We start from the raw sequence: 12,299 nt of genomic DNA on the forward strand, positions 1-12,299 counted from the left end.
GACCATCTGTTCTTCTTTTTAAAAATTTGCATTTACTGCAAGGTCAATCCTTACCAGCCCAACCACAGTCAGTTAGAGGGCTGTTCAAGAAAACCTGCAGAATGGCTCCCACTCTGTTGCGGTCCTCCTGTGTTCCCCTCCTCTCCTTCCAGTCTAGCCCATGCTCTCGACAGCTGACAGTTCCTCCCTCCAACTGAAGGCCACAGACAGAAAATGAGTCAAGAAGAAAATTAAACCTCAAAGGAGGAAAATAAAGTGAATGCCTGGCATCACGTATGTGGCAGAAAGCGGCTTCAGGGAACAAAGAACAACACAGAGCATTGAGAGGTACCCACCTTTCGCCCTGAAGCCACAGAAAACCCAGAAGACACTCGATTTTAGACTTCCCAGATAAGCCACCACAGCGCTACAGCATGGAGCCTGAAGATTTCAAATACAAGTCTGGATTTTGGAAGATGCAAGTAAATCACCCGAGAGGAGCACTAGAATGGCTCTTCATTCGTTTCCGCCATCCATCCTTATCAGACACTTAATCCAAGGGCCTGTGGGGGAGGGGCTGCTGTAGAAGCATGTTGGGGGCAGGGAAGACGATAATGGGAGAGGACAGATTAACTCTACTCCAGAGAAATGAAAATGTGTGGAGCAGTTTTTATATCACTCCGGAGTGGAAAGGAAGTGTCCGAAGCAATGGTCACTTTTGCCAGCCTCTGATTCCATGCTGCTGCTGCTGCTGCTGCTAAGTCACTTCAGTCGTGTCCAACTCTGTGCGACCCCATAGACGGCAGCCCACCAGGCTCCCCCATCCCTGGGATTCTCCAGGCAAGAACACTGGAGTGGGTTGCTATTTCCTTCTCCAATGCATGAAAATGAAAAAAATACAGTGAAGTCGCTCAGTCGTGTCCGACTCTTAGCAACCCCATGGACTACAGCCCACCAGGCTCCTCCATCCATGGGATTTTCCAGGCAAGAGTACTGGAGTGGGGTGCCATCGCCTTCTCCGGATTCTATGCTACTCCTGCCAAACATCACCGGCCCACTTCTGTCTGCTGCTCACTTCCTGGGCTTTTCCAAGCAAGGCCTGTCCTAGATGTCCAGAAGCCTGCTGGGGGCCTGAAATGGCCAAGCAGAGCCATTGATTTTCTGTCTAGGAACTAGACTGATGTGAGAGCAAACAGCGCAGGGGTGAGGGCGGGGGTGGGGTGGGGTGTGGGTGTGTGTATTTTGGCAGAGCAATGTCGAGAAAGGCGGAGAAGAGGTTAACAACTTTACCACTTCCTAACCACTGCACCTCCACTTTTTCCGGTAAGGAGCTGCTTCACAGGGCCCTGAGGGGCCTGAGCTAATCTGAGCTACTGTGGCCCATCACAGCCCTAGGAACACTGGGAGAAGTGTCACCCTAGTTCTCACCTCACCTGCTTCCTTTCCTGCCTTTCCACCTTCTCTTCATTCCTTCTAACTTTTTGGAGGTATCTCCTCCTCCCAGAGCCCATTTCTCCCACTGCCTATTTCTTTTAATAGAGGATTCAAATCTCATGATCAAATTCCCACTAAGTTAGTAGCTCCTGCAGTTTACAGATCCCAGAGGTATACACATCTCCAATTTTAAAAGAAAATATTACTGTAGATAATATCGGGGTGAAGGACACTTGTAATGATCTGAAGATTTAAATGACTGCTTCCTGTGGGTAGCTTCTGGTCGCTCAGACAGTAAAGCGTCTGCCTGCAATGCAGGAGACCCAGCTTCAATCCCTGGGTCAGGAAGATCCCCTGGAGAAGGAAATGGCAACCCACTCCAGTATTCTTGCCTGGAGAATCCCATGGACGAAGAAACCTGGTAGGCTACAGTCCATGGGGTTGCAAAGAGTCGGACACAACTGAGTGACTTTACTTTCTTTTTTTCTTTCTGTAGGCAGGCCCTGGCTGCTTGGAGATGGGTCTGGGCCAAGCAGGAGAGTGAGACGTTTTGAAATAGAACAAGAGACCCCCCTAAGGAAGTGTTCTCTTTCTTGAGTCTCATTCCCAGGCTCCTATTGTCTCGAACGTGGCATTGGTGGGTCCTAATGCAAGAAGTGGGCTCATTCGTCTGCCATTTATATTCAGGAATTACATGAAGTTCCCAGAAATGGAAACTGGTACGTAATAGATTAGGGGTGGGGAGAAAGGCTGTTTACTTCCTCTCTTCGAGTCAGCTAGGTCTCTTGAGGGTTCCTATCTGTGGTGACTTGCGCACTCTAACACACAGCATGTGGCAACTGCTACCACCGGCAGCTCTGCTGCTTCTAGGTAAGTCAGACTCCCTTGGCCTGAGAGCAGAGCAAAGATGCCCTGGGCACAGCAGGCATCTCTTCTCAGGCAAGGAATGAGACCCTTAACCAAGGACAGACCCCTTCCTATGTCTATAGACCTTGGTTTAGCTCCTAGGACACAGCTTCAGGGGTTAGAGATACAGGAAATGGGCATAATCGGGAGGTGAAAGGAGAGGACATGAGTTCTCCGTCACTTCACTCCTCTAGGTCTCAGCTTCTCTGGCTATAAACTGACAAGTATGCACTGGGTAGCCCCTAAGGTCTGTCTCCCATTCTCACTTTCCAATGCTCCTCTCTCAGTCGTTTCATTTCTCTCCTTTCCAGAGGACTTGGGTGGAGATAGTTTCCATGGCTTGATTCAGAGATATTCAACCTGTGCCCTTAACTTTGGGGTTTGAACAGGGACCAAGGAGGAAGGGTATTGAAAACAGGGATTTGGGCAGACAACAGATTAGGAGGTACAGACGCTGGAAACCAGAAGGCAGGCAGTGGGGGAGATACCCACTCTATTCATCTTTGTTGAAGATGTCTTTTCCTTGTCTGTTTATTTAATGGCTATACGGGGCCTTCACTGTGGCGCTCAGGCTCTTCATCGCTTTGCGCGGGCTGCCTCTAGTGGCGGAGCACAAGCCTCTTGTCGCGGTGGTCTCTCGTCGCGGTGGTCTCTCTTGTTGTGGAGCACAGGCTCTAGGGTGCTCAGGCTTCAGTAGTTGTGGCTCATGGGCTCTAGAACATGAGCTCTGGTTGCTCTGCAGTGTGTGGGATCTTACTTCTGGCGCCAGGGATTGAACCCGCGTCCCCTTTACTGGCAGGCGGATTCTTACCACCAGGGAAGTCCCCACTATCTTTATCCTGATTCTTGGGAACACTGGCCTCTGAGGGCAGAGGTGGGCAGGGGAGTTTAAATACCACACTCCAGTCACCCTGTTCTCTGCTGCTGACCAATATTTGTTTTATTCTTTTTTTCTTACAGTTTCAGCTGACACGCAAACTGGTGAGTTTGCTTCATGGTCTTGGACGGATCGAGTGAGGCATGTAAATGTGTAATAGCTGCAGGGCACTGTTAGGAAATGTTCTTTGCACAAGAAACTGTTGACATGGAGTTGATGGTGGTGGTGGTGGTGGTTTAGTCGCTAAGTTTTGTCTGACTTGCAACCCCATGGACTATAGCCTTCCAGGCTCCTCTGTCCATGGGATTCTCCAGGCAAAATATTGGAGTGGATTGCCATTTCCTTCTCCAGAGGATCTTCCCGACCCAGGGATTGAAACCAGGTCTCTTGCATTGCGGGCAGATTCTTGGCAGGGGCAATTCCCCCAATACAGTGGGCTTGGCCCTACCAAGGAGGAGGCTAAGTCTCTCCAAGTCAGTATGCTCAGACTGAGTGCAATGCTGCTGCTGCTGCTGCTGCTAAGTCACTTCAGTCATGTCCGACTCTGTGCGACCCCACAGACGGCAGCCCACCAGGCTCCGCCGTCCCTGGGATTCTCCAGGCAAGAACAGTGGAGTGGGTTGCCATTTCCTTCTCCAATGCGTGAAAGTAAAGTCGCTCAGTCGTGTCCAACTCTTAGCGACCCCATGGACTGCAGCCTACCAGGCTCCTCCATCCATGGGATTTTCCAGGCAAGAGTACTGGAGTGGGTTGTCATTGCCTTCTCCAGACTGAGTGCAATACTAAGGCTGAAATGCCAACTCTCAGTTTGCAATGGGTTTTGAGCCTCCTTGGGAATACCAGTATAGAGCCTGCTCACTTCTCTGCCCTTATCTACATTCTCTTAACACTTCAGCAGATCCCTCAAAGGCTGTGGTGCTCCTAGACCCTCAGTGGAACCACGTGCTCACGAATGACCGTGTGACTCTGAAGTGCCAGGGAGACTACCCTGTTGAAGACAATTCCACAAAGTGGTGGCACAATGGGACTCTCATCTCAAGCCAGACCACCAGCTACTTCATCGCAGATGTCAAGGTTCAGGACAGTGGCGAGTACAAGTGTCAGACAGGCCTCTCTGCACCCAGTGACCCGGTGAAGCTAGAAGTCCACGTAGGTGAGTAGGAGAAGGGGAAAAAGGAACTGACCAATAAAGGATAAAAAAAAAAAGAGGCCCTGAAAAAAAATAATGTTCCTGGGGATTAAAACTAGGATGAGATGATCTGTAGTCTATTGAATTACATCAGTATTGTAGTCCTAGCTCCAAGTAGGCCTTAGATAAAATGTCAAAGCCTGGCATACACTAGGGACAGGGCTGCTGGACTGCACAATTCCAAGAATCTACATTCACATAGAAGATGAATATATACAGCATGAATGGTGTCATCTGAAGGTCAGGGCATGACATCAATGCTCTATAACAGTTATTGAATAAATTAATGAATCCACTTTAGGACCTCAATCTCCTCATTCTCAGACAGTCTCCACATTCTCTAAGCTACCCAACAAGCCACCCCTAATCTAGCATCATATCTATTTCCTCTTCCCATCAACGCTACACTCAAATATACACTTCAGCCTAAATTTGGCAATGTGAAATCTCTCCTAATAGAGATAGATACACGTTCAGCCCGCACATTCATCATGGAACGAAAGTCTTTGTATCTTAACAAAATCCAGGCATTGGATGCAAGGAGAAGTATGTTGAGGCAGAGATGTCTCCTGGTGTCCCTGAAATCACACCACATAGCCTGGTACCTGCTGTGTCTTGTAAGCTTCACTCTATTTGCATGACTGCCCCATCTCCATAATGTATGTGAGTGGAACAAGCCTGGAGGGAAAGGCGGGTTTAATGAAGGAGGACCTGCAACAAAATTCCACGGACCTGGGTCTCTGAAGCTGATTTTCTGGGCTCCTACACCTGACTGTGTTACTTAGTTGACTTAGTTCTCAATCTAGCTAGGTGAGAGATGGCCATGCCTGTGTGCCAAGTTGCTTCAGTCATATCCGACTCTTTGTGACCCTATGGACTGTAGCCTGCCAGGCTCCTCTGTCCATGGGATTCTCCAGGCAAGAATACTGGAGTGGATGGCCATGTCCTCCTCCAGGGGATCTTCCCAACCCAGGGATCTAAGCCACATCTCTTACATCTCCTGCTTTGGCAGGCAGGTTCTTTACCACTAGCACCACCTGGGAATCCCAAGAGATGGCCACCTGTGACCAAATAAAATGGGGAATTACCAACAGGAAGCAAGAGAAACCTCAAGTCTTGGAGTTGTTAGTTTGTCTTAAACTTGGCTCTAGAAACTGACTTTAGAAGTCTAATTAGTGTGAACAGTTTTAAACTCTGACCAAGAGCATTAAGTTCACCAGGCAAACTCCTGATCCTTCTTTTGGACCCACTTCACTTATCTTCTTCTCTGAGAAGCTTTGCTTACTTTCTTCGGGCCGAATTTCTTTGCTCCATTCTCTTTGGTCATGCAGTCCTTTGTTCTTAGCCTGTTGTAGCACTTATCACCTGGTATTATAATTATTTCTGAGTATATGTGTTTCTACGCCTAGACCACAGGTTCTTTGATGTGTCTCAGTCATCTGGGTGTCCCCAATCTGCATGACATGACATAGTAAGTTCTCAATAAGATATTTGTTTAACTAATGTATATATGAACATTCACTGAGTCCATGACACCCTGAATGGAATAAGAATGTTCTCCCCTCAAAGAAACCAAACTATATGTGTGTGTGTGTGTGTGTGCGTATATGTGTGTATATACAACATAAGTTATGTATATATATGTGTGTGTGTGTATGTATGTATATATATGATTACATATGTAACCCCTGTTAATATTTAAGCACATGTTCTTTCTTTTTTATGAGCATACATATGTTTTATATTCTTTTTAACTTAACATTCTCTGATAAATGTTTTCTCATGTCATTTTAAAATTTCTCTGCAGTATCGTTTTAAATTATTCAGGCCAACTTCCTCACCATGACTTCAAGTTCTCTGTGTGTGTGAAGTCTGGTTACTTGGCAAGGCAGTTGTGAAAAGAGTTGTTTTGATGATTAACTGTTTCCGTCTTAAAGGCTGTGCTCTGTAATGAAATGGTCTTGCTAAGACACTGTGGCCCCTGAAATTAGCAGTTACCATCAGCACTACCAAGCATGCTTTTCTTTCCTCTCCCTGACTTTTACAAGGAGTTCTCCTTCACAATTTCTGTAGCCACTCCTACGGATACTCAGTAACCTTCTTCCTGACTGGTTGCAACAGTCTTCCAACATTCCTAAAACCGTCTATTCCTTCTGAAGTCTACCTTTCCTTGTATTCTAATATGATTCTTACTCTTTGATCTAGAATTTACAATGGCCCCTTATCACCTTCCATAGCAAATCCAAGTGTGGACTTTGAGGATGCTGCAGCTTGCTTCTCACCTGCCTCATCACTTAGTCCCTCTGCTCTCACTTTATGCTTTGATCATGTGTGTGTCTGTCCCTCTCTCCCATTAGACAAAGCTCTTGGAGTGACTTGAGTTCTCATCCAGAGTCCAGTTGTCTTTTTCCCAAAGAAAGTTACATAAGGACGGCGCTGCCCGGTCTGGAGTTCCACTGTCCCCCAGCACCTGGGTGGTGAGCATTCTCTTCAGAAGAGCTTTGTGCTGGGTGCTGAGGCCTCCTGGGCCTGTGTTCTCTTTGTGTCTTGCAGGCTGGCTATTGCTCCAGGTCGCTCAACGGGTGGTAAATGTGGGAAAGCCCATTCGGCTGAAGTGTCACAGCTGGAAGAAAACTCCTGTAGCAAAGGTCCAGTATTTCCGGAATGGCAGAGGCAAGAAGTATTTTCATTGGAATTCTGACTTCCACATTCCAGAAGCAAAACTTGAACACAGTGGTTCCTACTTCTGCAGGGGCATTATCGGGTCTAAAAACGAGTCTTCAGAGTCTGTGCAGATCACTGTTCAAGGTAAGACATGTGCGGCACTAAAGGGACCAGAGACCCCTGTGCTGGGAATCTTGCATTCACACTGGGGAGATGAGTTGGGAGGAAATTGCTGACAATTCCACAGACTTCTTTATGAGTGTCATTCACTTTGAAACATGACAGCAGGTGCAAAGGCCACATTTCCTTCCTCATAAATATGCCTGTCCTAACTTACCTCATTCAAACCATATCCACACTCTTGTGTGTCTCTATCGTGCTGGCCCTTTTTTTGCCTGCTCCTGCTCCCCTTTCTCTTCCAAGTCTCAAGTCTTAGCCAAGAGTCTAGCTGGCAGTAGTAACCCCTCACTTTCTCACAGAAAGACCCAGAACCTGTGTTCTGGCTCTGCTGCTGATTAACCATATGACTGTGGCCAGTTAGTCTCTTGAACTCAATTTCCACTTTTGTAACAAAGACAAGCTGACATTTATTGGGCATTTTTCAGTGTGCTGGACACTGTGCTGAATGCTTCATTACATGCACTTAATCTGAACACCTGAGAATTAATGCTTTTGAGCTGAGGTGTTGGAAAAGACTCTTGAGAGCCCCTTGGACAGCAAGGACAGTCAATCCTAAAGGAAATCAGTCCTGAATATTCATTGGAAGGACTGATGCTGAAGCTGAAACTCCAATCCTTTGGCCACCTGATGCGAAGAACTGACTCATTGGAAAAGACCCTGATGCTGGGAAAGATTGAAGCAGAAGAAGAAGGGATGACAGAGGATGAGATGATTGGATGGCATCACCGACTCAATGGCCATGAGTTTGAGTGAGCTCTGGGAGTTGGTGATGGACAGGGAAGCCTGGCGTGTTGTAGTCCATGGGGTCACAAAGAGTCGGACACGACTGAGCGACTGAACTGAACTGATATTGAATTCCACTTTCCAAATCATTTAGAAAACATCTCCAGTTTCTGTAGCACCATCCTCCAGGGTCAGAGATGCCCTGCCATGGTGCTCCTGGACTTCCTAATCTCCCAAAACTTCCACCTGGAATCAGACTGAGATAAAATCCCTGATACTGGGAAAGATTGAGGGCAGGAAGAGAAGGGGGCGACAGAGGATGAGATGGTTGGATAGTATCATTGACTAAACGGACATGAGTTTGAGCAAACTCTGAGAGATAGTGGAGGACAGTTAAGCCTGGCATGCTGCAGTCCATGGGGTCACCAAGATTCGACACGACTGAGTGACTGAACAACAATACACTGTAAGCAATTTACATGTAATAATACAGCAATATAGACACACATCTTCTGAGATTCTAACAAAACAATGCCATAGTTTGTATAAAAAATAACTTCATCACAATTTAAATTGAAAGTAAATACTCTCAAATAGCTAGGAAAAGAGAGAGCAAATAATAAGGAAAATGGGGGCAAATTGCAAACAATTAGTAAATCTAGGTAAAGAATATCTGAGAGTTATTTGTACTTTATTGACATCCATTTTTTAAGTTCAAAATTATATCAAAATTAAGATTTTTTAAATTGAGACTAAAAATGCACTCTCATCTTACTACCTTATAGGCAACAGCAGAGAATGACTTTAAAACAATCTTAATGGCTAAGAGGTTGAGAAGCAACAAATTCTAGCCCTTTCCATTTTGGGTTCTTAGTTACTGAGCCTTGATAAAGAAATATTTTCTGACGATAAGTAGGATAAGTAGTAGATTTCAACGGCTTACCTTGTGTGTGTGTTGGTTTTTGTTTTTGTTTTTGTTTTTTCATTTTCTTGAGTCGGGTGAATACACTGAGTATAATTTTGAGACACAAGAGAAAGTTACTGAATTAAAAAACAGTGTTCTCACAACAACTTAAACTTTGATATCTCTCATTGCTGTTGTACAGTCACTAAGTCATGTCCGACTTTTTGCAGCCCCATAGACAGCATGCCAGGCTTCCCTGTCCTTACCTAACTCCCAAGTTTGCTCAAACTCATGTCTATTGAGTTAGACATCTCATCCTCTGTCACCTCCTTCTCCTTCGCATCAGGTGGCCAAAGTATTGGAGCTTCAGCTTCAGCATCAGTCCTTCCAATGAATATTCAGGGTTGATGATCTCACGCAAAACCCAGCTACAAGTACCTCCATCAAACATGAAAACACTATTGCTCAAGAAGCACTAGAATCCAAAACTGGTAGGAGGAAGCTGTGGCTTTCTTCCAGGCTCCCCCACATTCAATAGAATCTGTTTCTTAGCAGGTGTCAGAAAGACTTCACAGTGATGACCTCACTGTTTATGCCAATTTTCTGCCTTAACAAATGTCATTTTTTTCTCATCTCTCTGCTCAGCTCCAGAAACTTTACAAACTGTCTCGTCATTCTTTCTACCTTGGCACCAGATCACCTTCTGTCTGGTGATGGGAGTCCTGTTTGCAGTGGACACGGGACTGTATTTTTCTGTACGGAGACACCTTCAAAGCTCAGAGGAATGGAGGGATGGCAAAGTCACATGGAGCAAGGGCCCTTAGGACAAATGGAGGTAATGAAAGCAGCAGCCCCATCCCATGGGGGTGATAAAAGCAGCATCTATGAACCTCTTCCTAATTTCACAGCCTTATCATCTCCCAACAGGCATCTCTGGGAGCAGCAGGAAAATCACACGTCAGACTCTAGGGATCTGAGGATCCTTCACCCAACTCTGTTTCTTCTAGTCTCCTATGGAAAGAAAGTGCCAACCGTGAAGGACCAGTAAATATCTGCATCACCAGAAATAGAAGTCTCAGAGCTACGTGGCTGCTTTCTGTATTCCAACCATTCTGTCCCAAGAGAACAACCATACAGACTCTCAAAGATCAGCCCTGATGTATGAATATTGTGCTAAAATAAATGGATATGTAAAGAAGAAAATTCATGGTGGAGAGGCAGCTGGATGGTGGTCTACATCTTTTGCTGCACGCTGACTGCCTTCAAGGCACCCTGAAACTCCTTCTAGATAGTCTGTGGGTACATGTGGGGGTCTGGGGAAGAGAGCACAACCAATGAAGAGGGTGGCTGAGAAAGAGCAGGGTAGTCCAGGATAGACCAGGCAAGACCACCACCCGGGCTGTCTTCCTAGAACATGAACCATGGTGGAGGTAAAAGAAAATCACAGACGTGAGATGGGATTGAGTTTTCCAGGGGAGCCCCTGTCAAAAGGATACAGTGTGAGTCTGTGAGTATACAATGATAAATCCTCTCAATGTCATGAGTAGAAAATGATCCAGGAAGGGGGTTAGGGGTTGGAGGATTTGCAAAAGAAAGCACAGAATAAACTCATTGGAAGGAACATTGCTATCCCAAATTAAGCCCACTGAACAAAGGTATATCAGTGTCTAAACCGAGAAAGCATTACAAGAAAAAGTCAACCACAACTGCACAGGAAGGAGCTGGCAGGAGATGAGGATGCTTTTAGACTGAGAATTAGAGAGAAGGGGCATATAAAACCAGAATTTTCACTTCAATATCTAATTCAGCTTTATTCACATCACCCTTAAACAAATGTTGGATAACCACTATTAAATGTACTAAACTCTACTGAATTAAATCATGAAACTTTTAAATCCTTCAGCATGTCAATAATAATGGAGTAGAGGTGAAATCAATCACTGCTTCTGGAAGAAAGCTTTAGCTATCTCTCTTTGTGTTTTAGAAGCTTTAAACTGAACATTTCTTGATTCCGGTAAGGCATTTTTACAAGATTCTGCATGTTATTGTTAGATAGAAGATGAAAAAACCACGATAATAAAACATGAATGATAGAATCCTTTTGTCCTCCATTGCCTAAAGTCTTATCAGAGATTAGTTAATGAGAAACCCCTCTCCTCTCAGCAACCATCTCACTGCAACTCATATGAATTAGTCAACTTGCTATTTCACCAGATCTTGTTGAAACAACTGGGCAAAGGGGAACTCTGATAGGTGGTCTGGGATAGGAGGATGGATGGGAATTAGAGGTAGTTTTAGAGCATGGGGCAGGCAAGAAAAGGTAGGTCAACTATGAGCTTTATGCCAAGCCAACAATTCAGGTTTGGTATAAGAATATTAGAAGTATAGGGATATTAGATTTGGACATGAGACAAGGGCATTTGGAAACGTTAAACATTCAACTCACATCTACTTAGTACTTAAGTGCCAATTAAAAAAAAAAGTTTTGTTTTTTTTAATGTGTGGCTGAGGCTGGCCCTAATTGCAGGCATGGGGGTTTAGTTTCCCTGGGGCTTGTGGGATCTTAGTTCCCAAGGCAGGGATCAAACCCATATACCCTAAATTGGAAGGCAAATTCTTAACCACTGGATCACCAAGGAAGTGCCCAAGCTAGCATTTAGCTGCTGAAGATACCAAGATGAACAACCCAGGTCATTCCCTGGAGCAATTTTCATTCTAGTGAAAAAAATAAAAAGCATAAATAGAGGATGAAGAAAGGGCTGCCGAAAAGAGGCTTAATATTTGGTATTGTGGTAATGGATGACTAAAAGTTTGCCAGGCAAAAAAGAGAAGTGCTGAAGGCTGATGGGCAATGATTCAAAAGCCGGAGAAGGGGGTCAAGAAAGTGGTTTGGTTCTGTTGCAGTCTAAAGAGTCAGTGAAGGACAGCAGAGAGTTCAGGGGCCAGATCTTGAAAGGCACTGCCTTCCAAGATAAGGAGGTTGTCATTTACCCTGCAAGTCATTGAAGGATTTTAAGCAGAACAGGTCTTTTCTAAAGAAAGCCTCTCTGGAAGCTACTTGGAGGCTGGAAAGAAGAGGACAGTTGAAGACAGGACACTGCCTAGGCAGCAAGGTGGTTATTGCAGTAACTCAGGGGGCAAGTAATCAGAAAGTAACTATCAGCAGGCAGAAGAGGGAGATGGCTATTCAAATGTTTAGAAGGTAGGTTCTCCAAAAATTGCGAACCAGCAGGACGTAGCATGACTGAGGGCCCAGGGTCTGGAAACACAGTTTCACAAGTTAAGAATACAAGTACAACAGGCAAGACAGGCAGATGTAGGGTAAAAGAATCCAGTTTTGGATTTTGGTTGGTAAATATTTTTAAAGCATCAGTTTCGTGATGCAATTTTAGTAGAACCTTACTCAAGCAAGTAAAAATTGTTCTCCTAGTTGCAACCCTGAT

General features: G+C 45.2%; 1 protein-coding gene across 2 annotated transcripts; it reads left to right on the forward strand.

Moving 5' to 3' along the window:
* Positions 1–2,163: 2,163 nt before the first annotated feature.
* On the forward strand, positions 2,164–10,952 carry LOC109578151 (low affinity immunoglobulin gamma Fc region receptor III-A). Of its 2 annotated transcripts, none has more exons than XM_019987154.2 (6): positions 2,164–2,283; positions 3,280–3,300; positions 4,092–4,349; positions 6,939–7,193; positions 9,502–9,691; positions 9,784–10,952. In XM_019987154.2, the coding sequence occupies exons 1-5, from the start codon at positions 2,244–2,246 to the stop codon at positions 9,678–9,680; spliced, it is 753 nt and encodes a 250-aa protein (XP_019842713.2). In that variant the 5' UTR covers positions 2,164–2,243; the 3' UTR covers positions 9,681–9,691; positions 9,784–10,952. The 2 variants fall into 2 exon arrangements, with proteins under 2 accessions (XP_019842713.2, XP_019842720.2); XM_019987161.2 differs by having other exon boundaries at positions 2,170–2,283; positions 4,095–4,349.
* The last annotated feature ends 1,347 nt before the right edge of the window (positions 10,953–12,299 follow it).

Source organism: Bos indicus, chromosome 3, assembly GCF_029378745.1.
Source record: "Bos indicus isolate NIAB-ARS_2022 breed Sahiwal x Tharparkar chromosome 3, NIAB-ARS_B.indTharparkar_mat_pri_1.0, whole genome shotgun sequence".
Taxonomy (NCBI): domain Eukaryota; kingdom Metazoa; phylum Chordata; class Mammalia; order Artiodactyla; family Bovidae; genus Bos; species Bos indicus.

Coding starts and splice junctions, on each gene's coding strand:
- LOC109578151 (XM_019987154.2), top strand. CDS start 2,244: ATGTGGCAACTGCTACCACCGGCAGCTCTGCTGCTTCTAG. Junction 3,301..4,091: donor TTCAGCTGACACGCAAACTG/GTGAGTTTGCTT, acceptor TTAACACTTCAG/CAGATCCCTCAAAGGCTGTG. Junction 4,350..6,938: donor GAAGCTAGAAGTCCACGTAG/GTGAGTAGGAGA, acceptor TGTGTCTTGCAG/GCTGGCTATTGCTCCAGGTC.